The sequence below is a fragment of the Spermophilus citellus genome (assembly GCF_964194105.1).
Source record: "Spermophilus citellus genome assembly, chromosome: 4".
Classification (NCBI taxonomy): domain Eukaryota; kingdom Metazoa; phylum Chordata; class Mammalia; order Rodentia; family Sciuridae; genus Spermophilus; species Spermophilus citellus.
The window spans coordinates 9746382-9768364 of NC_138185.1; the positions used below are offsets into that span (position 1 = coordinate 9746382).

At 44.7% G+C, this 21983-nt stretch overlaps 1 protein-coding gene across 2 annotated transcripts in view; it reads left to right on the top strand.

Annotated features, from left to right (window-relative positions):
• The window catches only part of TSHZ2 (teashirt zinc finger homeobox 2), a 422472-nt gene that overhangs the window by 229770 nt on the left and 170719 nt on the right, over window positions 1-21983 (top strand). The window contains exon 2 of one of the 2 annotated variants that reach the window (XM_081292187.1): window positions 10684-13635. In XM_081292187.1, coding sequence (XP_081148313.1) covers window positions 10684-13635 — 2952 coding nt within the window. Of the gene's footprint in view, window positions 1-10683; window positions 15335-21983 lie in introns of those variants that run through there. The other variant, XM_081292186.1, reaches the window with a different exon arrangement.

Consider the following 21983-nt stretch of genomic DNA (forward strand, 5'->3'; position numbering starts at 1 on the left):
GGTAGGAATGGCCCAGAGAGAGCAGAACCTGAGAGCTCAGGAGTTCACTGAGGAAGTGACACAGATGAACTAAACAATTCCCTGTCACTGTCACGCAGGCAGATGGACTGCAGGAGACATTAGCACCCCTCAAAGAAGAGAAGGAACTGGTGGCGTGGAGATGGATACCAGGGCACAGAGTTTAGATTTATTATGGAAACAGAAGAGACAACCCAGTTAATGAACTAGGCCTGGAGAATGAGGGAGAAGGAAGAGCCCCGCACAGACTTTAGAGCTAAATAGACCCAAATTCAGGTTCCAATTCCGCTGTGCGACTCTGGGGACATTACCAGCAATCTCTGCAATCCAATTTCAGCCTCTGTATGGAGGGAAGTGAATAAACAGTGCCATTGTGGGAATCAAACAAGAAATGACACCACGGACTCTTACAGATTCGCTCTCCTAGAAAGTTAGCTACTGAATTTTTTGGATTTTTTTAGAATTTTTAAAAATTTGTTCTAATTAGTTATACATGACGGTAGAATGTAAGAAATAGGCAGCCCAGAACTGGGAGTTCCCCGTCACTGAAAGTGCTCCAGTTTATGCCGGGTGGCTCCTTGCCTGGAGTGCTGGGGAGAGGAAAAATGCTTAGCATGAAATCTTGACCCAGATGTTCCTCCCAGGTCCTTGGCTTTGGTGAGAGGGAGCCATGTTGGAAGTGCACCTCCATTTCTAAGTGGGAGGAACAGAAAGGCACTCTCTTGGTGGCCTATACAGAGGGCCAGTCACAATGATCATGTTGGTGAAGAATCCCATGTGAAAAAGGGTAAAAAGTCCAGTAACAAAGCTGTTCATGGTGGAATTGAAAGATACTCTACCTGAGGACTTGGCCTAGGACCTGAGAGGTTTTATGCCTCTGATTTCTGATTTTGGAGACAGCAAAGACTTTTCACTTGAAAAGCAAGAACCAGTCCACTTTCTGACGTTGCCAGTTTAGCTTCTCAGAGGGAACAGTGGGCTTTTTTCTTTCTTTCTTAATGGGAAGTGGTCACAGCCATGAACTTTGCAAAAGAAGCAGGTTAAAATTTGTCCGTTCTTGGCTAATGCAGTTAGACGTTTTCGAGAAAAGGCAATGAGAAGTGGTCATTATCCATTATCTGCATGAAATATTTCAGAGAAAGAAGCGGCGTTTGCCAAAAGAAAGAAAAGATGTTTGACTTCGAGCCAGGCAAGAAGGAAATAAGATCACCTCCCAGCTCTGTGGGACGGCTGTGCTAACGATGTTATTTCAAGTAGAACTGGAATATACATCTGAAAAAATACAAATGGCGCTTCAGCTTCATATACTTTCTGAAGGTCATTCTGGATAATGATTCACTGTCCCTTTTCTTGGCAATAATAATAATGGTAATAATAATAAAAACAAAAACTTTTTCATCTTGGAAAGAACTATGTTTGTGTATGTGTTTCTATATCCTGTGTAGGAAAAATTACAGAAAATAATTGCACGTATTTTGCTGGAAATGGTTGCTACAGCCTGAAAAGTCAAAGTCGAATAATCTTAATTTGATAGCAAGATCTCAGTCCTTTTGTGTAGTTTCTTTGTTCCTGTTTTGTTTCACTTTTTTCTCCTCTGTTCCTGATTTATGGCTCTCTTGGTGTGAGGATAATACAAGGATAATGATCTCTAAACTGGAGCCACCAGAAAGCTTATGAAGTGGCCTCCTTCTCACCCTTCTCCATGAATATTTTCCCACTCTGCTTTTTTAAATTGTCACCAAGACACGTCGCAATAATAATACATGCTGGACTGAAATTCTACGTGGCTGAATGTGAGATATTTTTCCTGGAGACCTTGAGCTTTGAGCATTAGTCATTTCTCTCAATGCAAAGCCCGAGGCCTCTCACAAAGACCTTTCTCTCTCAGATGGTGGCTTGCGCTATTTCTTGAGGATTACAGACATGATCATTATGGGTAATGACCTAATAACTTGCTATTCGATGAATGCACATCACTTCTACGGAACTTCCCGGCACATATACCACTGGCTCCTTGTACAAATGATTTCATATTAAAGAACAAACCCCAAACTGGAGGAAGCTCTTTTCTTATGCATGACACTTACAAAGCTGGTTCGTATCTAATGCAAATACCATCTAAAAGCTGTTGGCTTGGAATAAGATTTACAGATAACAAAGAATGCCGAAGCAAACTGATTTCAGCCGCCGGTAGGCTGAGGTTGAAGACCAGGGCGCACGGAGTTTGTAAAGTGCCTGCAACAGTGCTGAGAAATTGGGAGATAGTGCTACAGCCTGGGTTTTCCATACTTTTGGTAGTGGGTACTGCTAACAATCCAGAATACATACTGGTATGGCTCCCACTTTATTGATGAGCATGCTGGGCCATTGAGAGTTTCAGTTACCCCACGATCAGGGTAAGTAGTAAGTGTCAGACCTTAGTTTGGGTCATGACACCAACGTCCTGGACCATCTCACCTATGCATTACTGATCCCTGAATCAGTGATTTATCTCTTTCTGGCTCTATGTTCCCTGTGCAATAGAATCATGGAGCAGTTGTCTAAAATAGTTACTTAAGTCTGCCCATGGAGCTGGTGTGCCCTATGTTCCCTAGGAACATAGGCACAGAGAAGCATATTGCTAGCCGTCTTTCTACTAATTAAAAGTTTTAGAATGAACATCAGGCTTCTCAAACCTCCTTGAGCATATGAATGCCCTGAGGATTTTGTTCAGTGATTCCTATTCTGTAGGTTCGGGGCAGCCTGAGAGTCTGCATTTCTAACGGGCTCCCAGATGATGCTGATGCTGCTGGTCCATATTCTGGGTAGTGAGAATTTATAGTGCATTTGTCTTCCACTTCCTCCTTTATCCTGAATTGGGGGGGACAACTGGTGAGATAGGCAGGCTGGGGATGGTCAGTACCATGTGCCAGATGAGGAAACTGAGGCCAAAGAACTAGTGTGAGAGAATCACGAAAGCACATGAGATCTTCTGCTCTTGAGTTGTCTTGGCCCCCAGCTTAGAGGTTGCAAAGGTCAGGGCCCAGACAAGTCTGTTTCATCCTATAGATGAACCACACAAAACATCTGGCAACCTTAGACCCTGACAGCTTCTTGGGCAGAGGCTGTATTCTTCCAGACTGTAGCACAAACTTTTTAGACATCCACAGCTCCTGCAGTTCTCTCTTTCTTTAGCTGAGTGTCCACCACTACAGATCTTCACTGGGGAGGGTTGCTTTTCTTCCACCCGGTCTACTTTGTCCATTGCCTTCACCTGACTTCCTATGGGAACATGCGACCTTTTCATGACTTCTCTCTCCCAACCTCAGGTCCAGCTTCAGTCGGTAGCTCATCTCTCTCTGCTCCTTGGCCTTTGGAGCACCACCGGGGCAGAAGTCCCCTTGAAACTCAAACTGTCTTATCTATGGTGGCTGCAGAATAAATATTTATTGATTCAAGGAATAAACAGACAAACCACAAAGAGTTGACCTAGTGTCCACTACCCTGACCTGAACTATCATAGTCCTCTGTTGCTGCCTAGTGGGACGTGGAGAAAGTCACAAAGCACAATTAGAAAATAGCCATATAGGCCTGGAGCTGAAGATCAGTGGCAGAGCACTTGCCTCGCACGTGTGAGGCACTGGCTTCGGTCTTTCCCACCACATAAAAATAAACAAATAAAATAAAGGCATTCTGTCCATCTACAAATACAAAAAAAAGAAAGAAAGAAAATAGCTATGTAGTCTAAAGAGCTGGGACAATGACCCAAGAATGTGCTAATGACAGGACGTTAAGAAAAAAGGATTTTTTTCATGCAGGCCCCACCTGGTACACATTCATTACACATGTGAAACATTCTAATGAACTAAATAGTCTTTGGGACTTTTTTTTTTTTTTTTAGAGAGAGAGAGAGAGAGAATTTTAATATTTTTTTTTTTTTTAGTTTTCGGCGCACACAACATCTTTGTTTGTATGTGGTGCTGAGGATCGAACCCGGGCCGCACGCATGCCAGGCCGCACGCTACCACTTGAGCCACATCCCCAGCCCCATCTTTGGGAATTTTTTTAAGGGACGTGGTTTGTGATGGTCATCTATTTCCATGGGGCAGAGATGGTCCCAGGATGCGCCTCAGTTACTGCACCTACTCTGTTTCCAACACGCCTTAGAACCAGGATCCTACTTGACATCCAGAGAGAGGAGGGACCAGCGTGCCTCTCTCCACCAGTGTGTGTCAGCCACACTTACACTAATGAGTTCTGTATGATGTGGCAGGAACGAAAATCCATAGGCCATGAATGTGGGGTTGCTGTTGAAATTTTTCCTGACTGGGAATGTGCATGAACTTCATAGCTTCCACAGACCAGAGAGAGGAGGCCTTGGCTTGCGGTGCCTGGATTCTCTGTAAATGAAGAAGACGAGAGCTCTGGGGTCGGGGGTCTCCGCAGCCCTCTGGCCTTCCACTGTCCTGAAACAAAAAGCAGATGGCTCCCTCAGAGGCCCCCACTCTGGGCCTGGCCACCATTGAAAAGTAGCTCAGCTTTCCTGAACACTAAATCCTCTGTCTCTGCTCATCCTGCCAACAGGAGTGCCAATTAGTGCCAATAATAATATACATGCTAACGACTTTTAGACCACAGTCGCCAAAACACTGGAGACGGTGACAGGAGGCCTTGCTCTGTATCTTGGCTTAGCACACCTACTGGGTCCATGGCGAGAAGTCCTCCCACCCCTCATCTGCATCCATCTGCACACTGCAGAATCTCCGTGTGGTTTTAAACTGTCATTTAGTGTGGTAGATTGGCAAAAATGATCCTGTCAGCATGGGATATGCAGTTAAATGAGATCTTAGTTGCTCTCTGGCTTATTTTTGAAAATCAGCCTTCTTGAGTTTTAAATTGTTCTTGGGTTCTAAGAGTTCCACCTCTCCTGCCATTTAAAAACCTGTCAGTGATTTCACTGTGAATACTCAGTTGAGGATTTTTGAGACAACTATGAGAATGTATACCAGCAACAATCTGATGTCAAACATCTGACCACCTGCAAATTATTTTTCACAATTTCATTTAAATCTTTGTGACTAGAAGATTGGGGAACAATAGAAGTGGTCACTTAAAAAAAAAACACAATAATTTTACTTTTTTTAACATTTAACGTAAGATTTTTTTTTTTTTAATTTCAGGGTCATTTCTGAATTTTATCCACATCTATTAGGGTCAAACATTTGCAGCAGTTGGAAAGTGGCATTTCTCTTTTGTTACAAAACAAAGAATTCTGGAAATGATTGCTTTACTATGAATCACAGAACACTTAATGGATTTTGTTTATTATGGGTAAAATTCGTCCATATTTTCACGGATCCTTCTGTGTGGCTCTTGTTCTTTCATTAAAGTCTGTTCACCTAAGAGCATAATTTCTGATGTCTTACAGTATTGGTGCTTGTAATTCACACATGATCTCTGTTGGTTGGGAGGGCCCTTCACTCAACTGAGGTGCCAGTCACACTGCTAAGGACCAGAGTTTGCGGCTGGAATCATCCTCGTCCGTTGTCTGATCTATTCATTCAAGCATTGAAATCATTTGTAGGCAGGATGCGACGGTCTACGCCAGTCAGCGATGTGGGTGCTGGGGAGGATCAAGCTCTTCCTTCGGAAGGACAGATATTTTAATTTCACATTCAGTGGGAGAAGACAACCAATCAATAGACAAACAAATAGGACCACTGGCAAGTACTGTAGGGATTCGTCAGCAGGGTGATATGCTAGAAAGTCACACAGAGAGAGGAAATGGGCCAGGGAAAGCCCTGAGACGTGCAGTACAGAGGAAGAACTTTCTGGGCAGACACATTTGCAATGTCAGTGAATCACAGTCAAGAAAAGGGTTGGCAGGTTCGAGGGGAAAGAGACTATTGTGTCTTAGACTCGGAGAGTAGGGTGAGGGTGTGCAGAAGGGCAGCAGGAACAGGCAACCAAACCCCGGGCTCCTGTGGTCCATGCAGAGGATCTGAACTTCATTGCAAGTGCGACAGAAAGACACCTCCAGAGTTGCATCAGAGGAAACTCGTGGCCTGACCCATTCTGCATAGAAGGTTCTGACGACAAAGTGTGGAAGACTGTTGTGTCACCCCAGCGGACAGGAGGGCAGCCCCATCTGAGCAATGGCCATGCAGTAGAAGAGAAATGGTCTCATGAGCCTGTCACTGAGACAGAACTGACAGGTTGCTCATGAATGAGCTGTCCCGGGAAGGGAATGCATGTGGCCAGAGTCAACGTGGTGAAGGATGGAGGTTGGGTTGGAATGGGGGATGTTTGTCACCGTGAAGTTTGACCTTCAACCCAATTCAGCAAAAAGGTTCTTCCTGTACCTTGGCATAATTGTGATCGTTTTTTCTTTTGTTAAATAAGAATAAACCTGCCACTCATCCAGTTATACCAAGAGTCACACATGATGCAATCCTATTAAACAAATCATCGATAGAGAGAGAGACAGACACTCATTATCCACCGGATTCCCCGTATGCTGGCTGCCTTCCCTCTCTCGCCTCAACTGCCGGTGGCAAACAAAATCACTTAAGTCAAGTGAACAGTTTTAAATGTACAATATTAAAATGTGTTTTTAGAAACTCCTTGGAACCCTCAGCCATTGTTAAAATGCACTCACTTTGACAGATGCTTTGGCACTTTTTTTATGAGGCTTTTCAACGCGTTACCTTATCGGGTGCACGAGATTTAGTCTGTTCTGCAGAGAAAAACAGACAAAAAGGGTCTCTCAGCACGAGTTACTCTTCTGTAAAGGTTATAGTAAACATGTCAATGCCTAATTAAGCAGAAAATTTTATCTGTATTGTGGGGGAGGCGTGTGCTGTCTGCGACTTTTCTTCTGGGGAATCCATTTAGAAGGACAAAGTAGATTGTGAGGTTGAGCTGGTCCGGAAGGCGCAGCTTCCAAATGTCAGGAGAGAGAGAGAGAGAGAGAGAGAGAGAGAGAGAGAGCGAGAGCGAGAGAGCGAGCGCGCGCACTTCTTTTCTCCCTGTTTGAAAATGACTATATTGGCTGAGCAGATTTTGTGTGTGTGTGTGTGTGTGTGTGTGTGCATGCGCGCGTGTGCACGCCAATGTCTCATCAACACACACAACACGAAACCTGATTTAATTCTCAGCTTCCTAATAAGCATCAGGCACAGAGTAAGGCACAGAAAATACTAGATAAATAAAACCCAGAAACACCCTTAACCAACTGTGATGACAGAAAGTCCTCCTTCCCTCTCCAGAGTCTTCACTTGCTCTGTGCATGTACATATGTGCTGTAATCACACTGCACATGTGTATACGTGTGCGTTGTTGTGAACACACTGTGTGTATGTGTGTGCACATGTCTGTTGCTGTGCTCGCACTGCCCCTAAGCAAGGGATCATATATCTCAGCCTGGAACCGCGCTGCCTAGTGCCTTCTACTCAGTGTCTGTTGGGAGTAAGATCACCCTTTGCCTTTTCAAAAGTGACCCTATTTTGATTGATGAAATTTTTCTGATTTTTTAAGCATCTTACTTGGGTTAGTGACTCCTCATTATTAATTTTGTAACATAGATGCTCTCCTGGAACCTAATGGTGTAACTATTTTTGTAAACATGCAGATTATTCCAGAGGAGAGAGATGTGGAGAGAACAACAAAGATGGCCTGACTCAGTCGTTTGCTGGCTTTACACTGCAATTTCCTTGGAAGTAGAGACCACTTATTAATGGTTGTTTGACTAGACCTAGTGCGTGTTGTTTCTTTAAATCAATTTATGCAACTAGAGACCAGCAATACCAATATAATGAAAAAATCCACTTGTGGGCTTGCTGAAGAAGCAACGCCACATCGATAGCAATAAAATAATGAACACAACTCCTTAACTCGTGCAGTGAATGCTCACATCTTGTGTTATGATACCACAACCTTAAAATCATGGGCTCCTGGGCTGGGATTGCAGCAGCTCAGTGGTAGAGCACTTGCCTAGCATGTGTGAGGCATTGGGTTCGATTCTTAGCATCACATATAAATAAGTAAAAATAAAGGCCCATTGACAACTAAAAAATTTTTTTTAAAAAATCATGGGCTCCTGTATCCAGCATTCCCACAGTTCTCCCTCCTGAGGTGGTGATCTTTTTTTTTTATTATTTTCATTAGGTTGGTGATACAAAGAGACCATGCCTCCTGGGCAAGACTGTAGATTCTCTCATGCAACAGATTTGGGTTCATGTCGGGACCCTGCAACCTTGGCTGTGTGACTTTGTGTGAATTCCTTAAGTTTCAGTTTCCCCCATCTGTGGAATGAAAATAATAATAGTACTTGCTTCGTGTAGCTATTAGGTGAAATGAAAGAATGTACTTGCAGTGATTAGCTTGGTTCCCAGGAGACAGTAATTACTCAGTTAAAATTCTTCATCTTCAGCAGAAAGCAATAAATAGAAGGGCACAGGGATGGAGGGCAGAGGAAAGGAGACTTTATTGGTGGGGCTCCTGAAGGTTAGGTCCCAGAATCATCATGAGATCTTTAAAACATACATTTCCAAGTTACTTCCTCTTTTGAACTGACTGTATATGGCTAAGTGCCGCAGTCCGGCTGCAGCAAACTAACCCAGGAGTAACGAACAACTTGTGTACATTGATACAGCAGGAGTGGGAGCCGTTTATTGTAGGACTGGAGGGGTATTTATACATTCCACACAGCTTATCTTAATTAACATAAACTAGATACAGCAGTCAACCAATCAGGAATCTCCACACTCAATGGCTCGCTGGTGTTACCTCACAAACCACTCCCTCTGGCAAAATGCCAGGCGCCATCCTGACTTGTTTACAGATTCTAACAGCTAAGGTTATACATATTCAATTCTTTAGGAATATTTACTATATATAGAAAATATTCCTTGCTGATTAGTAAATGATTTTATACTATTTCAGTGTGCACTTGATAAAGATATTGATAAATTTTTTTTGTCAACTAACAGTCAAAATCTCGTGTAGCCAATTAAACATAAGTTTGACTTTCTTTTCTTCCACGCCTCTTATTGAGAAGTTAGTGGCTGTGGGCTAAGGTCTTCATAGATGACCTTCTCCCCTCAAGGGTTGCCCTTCTGGGGATGTTGAAGGCTGGGCTGGCTGGTGGAGGTGGCCCCTGGTTCCAGCTGAGCTTGTCTGTTCATGGTGAATTTACTGCTCACAACTATTACCATAGCTGACCTTTTTTTTATGGTTCTGGGTTACTAATAATGTCTTCTAAGTTCTACATATTCTGGTAGCTTATTGTGATTTTTTAAAAAAATAGTTATTAACATCTCAAAACCATTGTGCTTTTAAATGAATAAATATATATATAACATCTTCCTCTTCGTCATTGCCATCAGCCTTTGGAGTTCCTGACTCCAGCTGCCTTAGTCTTCACAAACCCCCTTCTCTTTGAACTCTGTCTGCCATTTCCCAGGACAGACTTTCAATGCAGGACTATCTCTCTTCTAAGCTTGATCCTTGGTGGATGTAAATAACAGCACCTGCTTCTAGGGTGTTTTTCCGAGTAGCCACCTGCCACCAAGAGAGAGATAGAAACTCATATGGAAGATATTGCATTAAGATCATGCAAGCCTTGCAAATCCAAGGCTGAATCTCCTTTTCTTGGGTATATCTTTGGTTGCATTTTATCCACGTGGCTCTGAAAAGCCAGGTGAAGAAAATGAACCCATGGGCATAAATAGTCATGTTCTCTATCTCCATTGATGGATATTTGCCATTAATTCCGTTTGCACCACCCCCATGTCTTCATTTTCCCTCTGCAATTACTGGCCCTAAATCCTTTCCGAGAAGGGAAAGCATGCATCCCCAATAGCATTCTGCATCTACAAATCAACTGTATAATTGGCATCTCATGACGGGTACCCACAAATCACGGTGCATTTGAAATTACAGGAATAAGATCGAGATAGCATTTTAGCCTTGCCTGGAAAGGTCTTCATAAGCCTGTTTGAGAATAATAGGATAGTCCCCAAACCTCCCATTCTAGCACTATTTGCCATTATTTAAAAATCATTATATTTGCTGAGCTTACATAATTTTTTAGCTATCAATGGAAGATTTTATTTGCATACTCCATAATCTCCCTTCCTGTCTCAAACCTCTCTGCAAATAAAAATGTTACAGCAAAAAGGCACTGGCTATCAAAAATATATTGGCTGTGCATTCAAATTAGTTCTGAACACTTAAAAATGGTACATTCAGATGAGTGTTTGCCAATATATCTAAGTGTTTTGGTAACTTTACCACTGAAACACCAAGGTCAAGTCTTAGTTTTCTTACAAGCCAACATCCTTCTCCGTTATGACTTTAATAGGATTTGCATTTCAATCCAGATTTCCTGGAAGTCATGCACATTGATGAAACTGTCCCATTATAGGAATATTATAATGATATTCCTTAAACACAGAATCATTAACCTGGGATTCTAGGCACTTGTAGAGAATGATAAGTCTTGACACTTCTTTTTAAAGGCAGTCCATGGCATAGAAGACACCATTTGGCTTTTCCTGTTTCCGTCTCTGGCAGTTCATAAACGTGTGAATGAAATCGCTGCCCAGTTCAGCATGGGAAGTGCTCTGCCTAAGTGGGGACGTGGGAATGGAATGTGTCATTTCATCTCTTCTCCTTCTCTTGCAGGCTACGCCCAGGAGGGACAGCTAAAGGAAGAGGAGGAGATTAAAGAGGAAGAGGAGGAGGAGGAGGACAGCGGTTCAGTAGCTCAGCTTCAGGGTAGCAATGACACGGGGACAGACGAGGAGCTAGAAACGGGCCCAGAGCAGAAAGGCTACTTCAGCTGCCAGGACTCTCCTGGAAGTCATTTGTCCCATCAGGACGCAGAGAACGAGTCTCTGCTGAGTGATGCCAGCGACCAGGTGTCAGACATCAAGAGCGTGTGCGGCCGAGATGCCCCGGAAAAGAAAGCGAACGCTCACCCCAAGCTTCCAAGCGAGGCACACAATTGCATGGATAAAATGACCGCCGTGTACGCCAACATCCTGTCGGACTCCTACTGGTCCGGCCTGGGCCTGGGCTTCAAGCTCTCCAACAGTGAGAGGCGCAGTTGTGACACCCGCAATGGCAGCAACAAGAGTGATTTTGATTGGCACCAAGACGCTCTGTCCAAAAGCCTGCAGCAAAACTTGCCTTCCAGGTCGGTCTCGAAGCCCAGCCTGTTCAGCTCCGTGCAGCTGTACCGGCAGAGCAGCAAGATGTGCGGGACTGTGTTCACCGGGGCCAGCAGGTTCCGCTGCCGGCAGTGCAGTGCTGCCTACGACACCCTGGTTGAGTTGACTGTGCACATGAATGAGACGGGCCACTATCAAGATGACAACCGCAAAAAGGACAAGCTTAGACCCACGAGCTATTCGAAGCCCCGGAAACGGGCTTTTCAGGATATGGATAAGGAGGATGCTCAAAAGGTTCTGAAATGCATGTTCTGTGGTGACTCCTTCGATTCCCTCCAAGATTTGAGTGTCCATATGATAAAGACAAAACATTACCAAAAAGTGCCTTTGAAGGAGCCAGTGCCAACCATTTCATCAAAAATGGTCACTCCGGCCAAGAAGCGTGTGTTCGATGTCAATCGGCCATGTTCCCCTGATTCCACCACCGGTTCGTTTGCAGATTCGTTTCCTTCTCAGAAGACCGCCGCCAGCTTGCAGCTGTCCTCCAACAACCGCTATGGCTACCAAAATGGCGCCAGCTACACCTGGCAGTTCGAGGCCTGCAAATCCCAGATCCTCAAGTGCATGGAGTGTGGGAGCTCCCATGACACCTTGCAGCAGCTCACCACCCACATGATGGTCACAGGCCACTTCCTCAAGGTCACCAGCTCTGCCTCCAAGAAAGGGAAGCAGCTGGTGTTGGACCCACTCGCAGTGGAGAAAATGCAGTCTTTGTCAGAGACCCCAAACAGTGACTCTTTGGCTCCCAAGCCATCGAGCAACTCAGCATCCGACTGTACAGCCTCGACCACCGAGTTAAAGAAAGAGAGCAAAAAGGACAAGCCAGAGGAAGCCAACAAGGGTGAAAAGGTCGTGAAAAGTGAGGAATATGAAGACCCTCTCCAAAAGCCTTTAGACCCCACCATGAAGTACCAGTACCTGAGGGAGGAGGATTTGGAAGACGGCGCCAAGGGCGGAGGGGACATCCTGAAGTCTCTGGAAAATACTGTAACCACAGCGATCCACAAAGCCCAGAATGGCGCCCCCAGTTGGAGCGCGTACCCCAGCATCCACGCGGCCTACCAACTGCCAGAGGGTGCCAAGCCGCCTTTGCCCGTGGGATCCCAGGTACTGCAGATCCGACCTAATCTCGCCAACAAGTTGAGGCCCATCGCTCCAAAATGGAAAGTCATGCCACTGGTGTCTGTGCCCCCAAACCTGGCCCCATACACTCAAGTCAAAAAGGAGTCGGAAGACAAAGACGAAGTCATGAAGGAGAGTGGGAAGGAAAGTCCCCAGGAAGAGGCATCGTCCTTCAGCCCCAGTGAGAAGGAGCCCTTCCCCAAAAGTGAACCGCCTTCGGAATCCAGAAAGGCGGAGCCGTGTCCCCTGAAGGAGGAGGACAAGCTGATGAAGGAGAGCTGTGAGAAAGAGAAGCCGCAGCCCGTGGAGCCCGTGTCTTCTCATAGCAATGGATGCGCCCTCGCCAACCACACGCCGGCCCTGCCGTGCATCAACCCACTCAGCGCACTGCAGTCCGTCTTGAACAATCACCTGGGCAAGGCCACCGAGCCCTTGCGCTCACCTTCTTGCTCCAGCCCAAGCTCAAGCACAATTTCTCTGTTCCACAAGTCAAATCTCAGCGTTGTGGACAAGCCGGTTTTGAGCCCTGCCTCCTCCAGACCGGCCAGTGTGTCCAGGCGCTACCTGTTTGAGAACAATGACCAACCCATTGACCTGACCAAGTCCAAAAGCAAGAAGGCCGAGTCCTCGCAAGCACAATCCTGTACGTCCCCACCCCAGAAGCACGCTCTGTCTGACATCGCCGACATGGTCAAAGTCCTCCCCAAAGCCACCACCCCCAAGCCTGCCACCTCCTCAAGAGTCCCTCCTATGAAGCTGGAAATGGATGTCAGGCGCTTCGAGGACGTGTCCAATGAAGTCTCAACTTTGCATAAAAGAAAAGGTCGGCAGTCCAACTGGAACCCCCAGCACCTCCTGATTTTGCAGGCACAGTTCGCCTCAAGCCTCTTCCAAACATCAGAGGGCAAATACCTGCTGTCTGACCTGGGCCCGCAAGAGCGCATGCAGATCTCGAAGTTTACGGGACTCTCCATGACCACCATCAGCCACTGGCTGGCAAATGTCAAGTACCAGCTTAGGAAAACTGGCGGGACGAAGTTTCTGAAAAACATGGACAAAGGACATCCCATCTTCTATTGCAGTGACTGTGCCTCCCAGTTCAGAACCCCTTCCACCTACATCAGTCACTTGGAGTCTCACCTGGGCTTCCAAATGAAGGACATGACCCGCATGGCCGCGGACCAGCAAAGCAAGGTGGAACAGGAGCTCTCTCGGGTGTCGTCGGCTCAGAGGTCTCCGGAAACAATAGCTGGCGAAGAGGATTCAGACTCTAAATTCAAGTGTAAGTTGTGCTGTCGGACATTTGTGAGCAAACATGCAGTAAAACTCCACCTAAGCAAAACGCACAGCAAGTCACCCGAACACCATTCACAGTTTGTAACAGACGTGGATGAAGAATAGCTCTGCAGGTATGGGTTTGCTCCCAGGCCGTGGCAACCTCAGCCTTGAGAGGAGCTGATTACAGGGAGATGGGTCTGCTTAGAGGCAGCCCGTGTCTCCTGAGGCCAAGCAGGACAGTAGCTCGCTGCAGTAGAATTATTTTTATGAAGGACCAGAACACGATAAATAAGTCCTAACCCTTCTCTCAAGTCCTCCAGTTTAGAGTGGGGGGATAGGATAAAAAGGACTTAGAGAGGCCACGTCTGCCTATGTTGCTTCTAGGCCTTCATGATATATGATCCCCAAGGCCAAATCTCCCCGGGGCCACCAAGGCTCTCCCTCCTTGTAATGAATAAGTGCTAACTTTTCACGGGTCCATTCTACCGCCCCCCCACCCCACCTTTCCATAGCAATGCTAATGACTGACAAAATGGTCAAAAGATGAGCAATCAGGATGGGGGACTGCTAGGGGCAGTCACTACACAGAGATTTCTTAATCAGCTCATGAATAGCTTAAAGTTGTCTTTATTATTGTTACTTGTAATAATGCTTTTTGCAGCTTGCTTTTAGCAATTGCTACCTTTCACCTCCTTCCCTTGTCTATTTCCTACATTAATTTTCCTATGAAAGAGCATGTGCCCTTAAGGAGATGGTAGAAAAATACTCTTCTCTACAGGGAATTGAGAGGAAATGAGAGGAGGCCTATTTTCCTCTCTCATCTCTTGGTTTTCTTGAGGGTAAACTATCATCAGAGTCCACCTTTAACAGAGAAAGATGGAATGTATGCCCTTGAGATTTTATTTTACATTAAGAAATAAACGGCTCTCTGCCCACTTCCGGTCAATGCGTCCGGGATCCCACAGCTTAAGGTAATTTGCATCAAGTATCATACACGTTCATGCCTTGAGTAGTCACTGGATACCCAAACTACTTATGTCACCTCAGAAGAGAGGACAGAGACAAAGGTCAAATGCCTTGGCTGATAAGTCGCACCAGCCAATTTCAAGCGTTAAGCATAAGCAAGGCTGGGTCATAGCAAATTACTGCCATTTCCTTTTTTGCATTACCTCTACTTCCTTTGCTATCCCCTTCAGCACGACACCCCCACATGCTAAGGACCCTCACACATAATCAGACAGTCCTCCACTGGAGCCACATCCAACATAAGGACTCAACAGGAACTCAAACTTCTATGTCTACCAGTCCAGTTTAGGTCATGCTAGATTACCAATTTGCTCTTAATTAATTCACAATAAGGTATGGAAAGATAATAATAACATATGAGTTCTGGCCACCCCCTGTTGTCAGAGCATTTGTTTGGAAACAGGAGATTTTCAGATCAAGCTCCAAGGGTTTGGACACTATATCATTTCCAGGAAGAGAGGCATATTTGTATGGCATGGCTCTGGCCTCACCCCACACAGGTAGGAAGATTTTCCTAGCATGAGGATGGCCCAGATGATATGAAAGGCTAACATATCTGATGCAGGACTCTTCCCTCAGTGAGAAGATCTGAGCTTCTGATTGGGGCCTATATGAAGACCATCTTTTTTGTTTGCATGTTTTTATCATAATAATTAAATGTTATTGGCAGATTCACATTTTGGTTTCCAGCATGATTTTTTCAGCTCATCCTATTGAATGAAAACCTAAATGCATCTATTGAATCCACAGGTGGGCCCAGGGCTCTGCAACATCCTATTTATTTGCTATATAACATTTTACATTTTATGTAACTTGCTATTATGCTTTTCTGGTCCTTTAAAAAAAAAAAAGGTGGACATACACAGAATACCTAGAGAAAAGAAAGATATTTCAAAGCCAATTGCGGTGGGTCCAAACCAAGAGGACAAATAGGTGATGTTTATTTTGTGCTATAATAAAGACCAATTTTCCACCTGTTAGGTTTGTAATCATTTTTTAAACTGCGGTATGTAAATAGGGAGAAAGGAGAAAAAGAAAGCTCTCATCCATCCTCAGTCAAAATCTGAAAAGTACAGTATCTGCTCTAGAGAAGTAAGAGTAAACCAATAATTTGGGAAAACATTCACAAAAGGTACTTGCAAATCTGTTAAATACGTAGATAAGATAGCTACTTTCACCCTCTCGTACAGAATAAACGTCTCTAATGTGGGCCTTCAAAGCACCATGTTAAAGTATAATCATTCCAATCCAAAGCTCCATCCTTAAGTAACCACCATTGTGATGTGAATCCGAGAGGATTGCAGAGGAACAGGTTGGACTCTTTGGGACTCATTTAAAGCAGTGCGAGTCTGTTTGTGGTGTCATGTGTGTAGAAAGACAGCGCTGGTACTGGGTGTGTTTGTGTCAATAGGAAAAACATCCCACTCTGCCTGAACGATTCCCGAGCTGTGGGGTCTCTGTGCTTTGCTCACCTGGGGAAGAATGACTCGACCCTCAGGGTCCTCTTTTAGAATGACCTCTACGCCACACCTTGCCCACAGCTTAGAATTATGCATATTATGTTTTTAAATGGTCACCAAATGATAGCCCTGCTATCTGGATCTCTAATCTCAGTCGGTTTGAGTGAGAGCACAAATGGTTGACAGTGACGTGATGTTTTAGAAGCATGTAGAGACCTTTGGGGAAATTTGGGAGCATTAACATATCTTTGTTTTCTGAAAGATATAAATTTTGACCTGAATTTTTCTTTCCTTTCTTGGACATATCTTAAATCCTGCAGAATGTTCTGCCAAATATTAAATTCAAATGTTTATTAAAAATTCATTAGAAAATATTAAATGTGCATCCCTATTTGAGGACATAAGTAATCTACAACTACTTCAATATGTATTTGTATACATCTTTAAAAGCCACATGCTCTCAAAGAATAGAAATTAAACAGAGAGTAAATCATTGAGTCTAAAATGCATAAGGATTTGAAATTATAGTCATTACCATGTAGTACAGCGTACAAGTTTAACAGCACACCTAACCTGGAAATGTTTGGCAGAAATGTATTCTAGTCCAATAAGCTGCCACCTCTATTACAGACAGCTTGATGGAAATACATGTTCAGGGCCAAAAGCACATAAGGTTGCCAGATAAAATACAGGAGGGACATCCAGTTAAATCTTCATTCCAGATAAATGACAAATGTATTTTTAGTATAAGGAAGTCTCAAATAATGCATGGTCCATACTTATACTTCAAAAAGCATTCATTAGAAGGGGAGGTACTGAGGAATGAAATTGACCAAATTATATTGTTATATTGTGTGCGTGTACAAATATGTAACAACTAATTCCACTATTATGTATAATTATAATGCACCAATAAAACATGAAAAAAATCATTTATTGTTTATCTGAGACTCAATTTTAACTGAGCATCCTGTATTTTTATTTGCTAAATCTGGCAACCCTTACAAACGCTTAGATTATGGCAGCCTAGCAAGAGCCAAACAGGCTGGACTAATTAACATCTGTAAGAAGGAGATCAACCGTGTCTATATTCATTAAATAAGCACTCTTCACTCCCTCCATCCTCCCTCTCTCCTTCCTTCCTTTTTTCCTTTCCTTTCTCCCTCCCACTTCCTTCCTTCTTTCCTTCCTTCCTTCCTCCCCTCCCTCCCTTCATCCCTCAACAAGTAGCCATCATACTTTACTATGCACCAGATTCTATTTAGCAATAAAAACATAATAGTAAACCAGCAATCTTGCCATCCTAATAGCAAACTGCACCAGGGCTTGCGGCAAACATTTCCAAAACATTATTTCACATGATTCTCACAAGCAACCCTATAGAGTAGAGGTTGATTCAAACACATATGGAGAAAGAAAGGGGAGCAGATAGATTCTGCACACATTTCTCCAAGTCCCACAGTATCTGAGCCTCACTCATTCCGATCTAGAAGGCTATCTTCCACAAAGTAAACTAACTACCAGGGTGAGAGATCACCTCGTCCTGGAAGACAGCTCAAGGACAGGAGCTGAGAGGGCATACAGGAGGGACCTCTGCCCCATCCCAGGGAAGCCGGCATGAAAGTGGTGGTTTCAGAGCAACCTTTGGGAAGCATGCTGACTAGGAAGGCCACCCAACCTGACTTCAACTCATCCAATTCAAGCCTTGCCCAGTTCAGCATCTATAAGATGTGGGCATAACACCCCTGTCCTAGGAAGGCTGGGAGAATCTAATAGATGCATGTACTTATTTTCCAAAGAATCTGTTACATAGTAGTTTCACACATTAAAAAAAAAAAATCTAGATGGGGTCTCCACAGGCCTTACTATGTTCCAAAGCCTTACCTGAAGTGTGCAGAATTTAAAGCCTTCTCAGGCTGAACCAATTAACACCTAAGGAGGTGCCCCCTTGAATGCTTCTAGCTGCTGTCTGACTAAGAGAACATGATAGCAAAAGTACCATGCATTGGCCTCTTGCTGGAAGCCAGGTATGACTATGCATAGCACCCTAGTTTTGCAGAGAGGTAACCTGAAGCTCAAAGAGTTTCACAATTTGTGCAGGAACTTTGACACAGTAAGCACAGAGGTAGGATTAGAGCCCATGCCTAGCCAATGCTCATTAACTTTCTCCTGCCTCTTGGGCTCCTCCTCCTCTGAGGGTTCCAGGTGCTACCCAGGCCAGATGAACCCCCAGCACTAAGAGAATAAGGCTGGAGAAGGTGGACAAGAGTTGGAGAATCTGGACCGAGCTGAGGCTCCAGATGTGAGTCTGAGGCAGCCTTGCCTCACTTAATGTCAGAGATGTTCCGAGAAATGCATCTTTATGCGATTTCATCATGTGTGAACATCGCACAGTGAACAAGCTAAAACAGCAATGACGTCATTAGGCGGTACAGTCTCGTGGAACCACCGTGGCATATGGAGTCCAAAAGTCAGTTCTGTGGCGCTGACTGTACTGCAACCCAGGACCCTGGGGCTGGCCCGCAGGGTGAAGCAGGGAACCCCTGTTCTTTTTGATTCCCTTGTTCCATCAGGTCATTATGCATTCACCACGGTAATGTCTAAACAAGATGTGATTGCCCAAATCTCCCTGAAAATATATAGGGCATCCTGGCTCTTAGAAATTCATTTTGGGGAAACAAAATGAGAATCAGGAAGAGAGGGTCAAGTCGGCGAGGCTGGCAGCATTTCTCCAAGCAGCAAGAAAGAAACGCAGGGTCTTCCCTGATGTTTGCATGGTATCTGAGCATCTGGCTCCACTCTCTGCTCACGTCAACACGGCTCATTCCCACCGCGCTTTCCCCTCCTTTGGACTTCCGAATGCTCGCGCCTGACGTGTATAATTTGGTGCTTTAATATAGAGTAACATTATTTTTCATTTACTCCCGTCTGCCATCAGTATCATCTTTTCATTTAACCAGATGCAATTCTTTTTTCTTTCGCTAAATTGAAAATCCATGAGCGACAGGGAGTGCAATGTTTTAATTAGCTCATATTTTTTATATGGATTTATGTCTTTAAAATACATTTGTGTAATTCTTCAGCTAAATTAAAAACGTCTTTCGGCGAAAGTGAGGAGGAGAAAATAAAGAGCTAAATTGTGTCATTAGCTTAGGTAGGTGCTGCTGGGGGACGGGGTCTAGCGGAGGGATACAGGACAGCGCGGCCACTCCCCCACGCTGATTTGGAACTTGCCCTTGGTTTCAAGAAGTCTTTCTCTTAAAAAAAGGCTTCTCGGAAAATGGCTTGGGGAGGAATTTTTCCAAGGCCCCTAGTAAGTAAACAAGCAGTTACCTTCAGTGAGCTAATTTGAAACCGAACCTTCCGCCAAACAGAACAGAAAAATAGGAGTCATAATGATAAACAGTTTTCCCCTGCATTTCTCTCTTTGTCTTTTTTTTTTAACTATCAAGTTTAAAGCTTTCCACGATGCTTTTTTTCTACTTTATAGGAGACAAGTGACATTCCGTGGTAAATGGGAGAAAAAGCCATGCAGAACTGAAATCTCTCTAATGCATTGACACTAACTTGCCCTCTATTGTTGGAAATGAGCGAGCGCTCATGAGTGTTCATCAAACGGCTCCTAATGCAGTTAAAGCATTCAGCTATAATTTCTCCTTGCATTTATAATTACTGTCATAGACTGCACACCTCGGTGAGCAGATTAAAGCTATAAACTATTTAGCTGCGGCTCTCCGACGAGGAACTTGATTTGTCTGGCAGGAGTTATTTGTTAGGGAGCTTGACACTTCACATAAAAATGACTCAACTTGATGAAGAACAATGCAGTTTTAGCAATGCGGGGATTTTAAATCAGTCAGGACGCCACGCCCTGCAAGAATCACAGGGCAGTTTGTTAAATGATATGTAGGCCACGGAGATAAGAGGATGTGTTAAGGGGACCAAAATAGAAGAGGATTGGGTGCAGCTGCTTCCCCTCCGGAAGATCGGGAGTTGGTTGAAAATCAGCGTGTGTCATGTTCTCCTATTAAATCCAGTGTCAGTGTTGCATGAGGCTCATCTGGCAGGGCAGAGGGAGGCCAGCAGCCCCGGAGCCTGTCACGTTTGGGGTTTTGAGCACTCTGCGAGGCTGTTGGGAACCTTTGCCTCCCAAAGCCCAGGACATCTGTGTCATGTGGAAAATGGGGTTTGGGTTAGTTCTTATTTTTCCTGGACTCTTCTTGTATTTCTTTGTCTGTTTGCAGGAGGCACGTGATGTACATAGGCACAGAGCGTTTCCATTGTGCTGATTCTATACCTTTTAACTGGGAAACCAAACAAAAATAGCTATTTCCCAGCTCAGATGCTTCTAGTTGTTGGCACCTGATGACCAGGAGCTGGCTCTCCCAGGGGATCATTAGCAACTTTTGTTTAATACGGAAATCATCGTTCAGCCTCCCGCACCTCACAGTCATACACAAACAAATGCACTTTAAGACTAGAGTTCGGGATCAAGCCTGTAGATTTATCAGCAGCAGCAAGGGGTGCTGGTGCCGAAATATTAGGGGTCACAAATACTAGCATTCCAAGGGCTGAGAAGTAATGGGGACTCCAGCAGGCAGGGCAGGAGCTGTGACACATTAGAGCAGGGAGCCCCTGGGTAGCTCCACAGTTACCCAGAGACCTGGGAAATCCCAATATCTATGGGAAAGCTCCCAGTATTTAGATGGAGAGGGTTTGACAGGTATGTTTTGGGTTGGTTTTGTTTTTGGTTTAGTTGTTGCTCTTTTGAACAGTCTTCAAGCTAACCAAAGTAGGTCTGAGACCAGATTTAACTCTAAGCTACCAACTTGCCATCTGAATCAGATGGCAAGCCAAACATTGAAACCAGCCCTGTTTCCTGGTGTCCTTTGTCGCCCTCTTCCTTCAGGTAATCCCCCAACTGGTGCTAGGACCCTGATTCTTATGTTCAGGGCCCCTTATCCCCATCTCTAGAGGAAGTGACACCTCCCTCTTGTGATTCGATCAGGTAGCTTCTACATAGAGTAGGAGAGCAGCTGAGCTCTTGGTAGGTAGATGACATATGTCACATAGGTTTGCCCAGAAACAGGGAAGGGATAATTTGGGGGATATAGGACAAAGACCAGGAACGTTCCGGAGAAACTGTGGCCATGCTGCTGTCCTGACATGCCCTGGTTCCTCCTCGGAAGGTGGACATCTTTCTCCTTTTATGGATACTTCCCTCCCTTGCTGAGCACTTCCTGTGTGTGCATGCTGTTCAGGCAATGGGGATGTGGCCACCATCAGGACGGGCACACCCCAAGTCACTCAGCTGGTGGAGCTACGTGTGTTAATCCTGATGATCTTCAGTCACTGCCAGTGTTTCCCGGTGCATTGGGGTCTAAAGTTTTCTCTGAATCCTCCCAACAAATCTGCAAGGTAGATATCATTCCCATTTTAGAAGTGAGAAAACTGAGATTCAGAGAAGGTGCTTCAGGTGCCCAAGACCCACAGCAGCAGGTGGCCTAGCTGCAACTCAGGCCATACCACAGGTCTGAGCTCCAGGCTCCTCACACAACCACTGCAGACCCTGGCTTTGGTGTGTTTTGAGCAGTCAGTGTTTCCAAGCATACACATAAAGTCTTAACAAATCACTTTTTTTTTTTTTAAAGGAAAGAGAGAGTGTGAGAGAGAGAGAGAGAGAGAGAGAGAGAGAGAGAGAGAGAGAGAGAGAGTTTTTAATATTTATTTTTTAGTTTTCAGTGGACACAATATCTTTGTTTGTATGTGGTGCTGAGGATCGAACCCGGGCCACATGCATGCCAGGCAAGCGCCCTACTGCTTGAGCCACATCCCCAGCCCCTAAATCGCTTTTTTAATACATGTA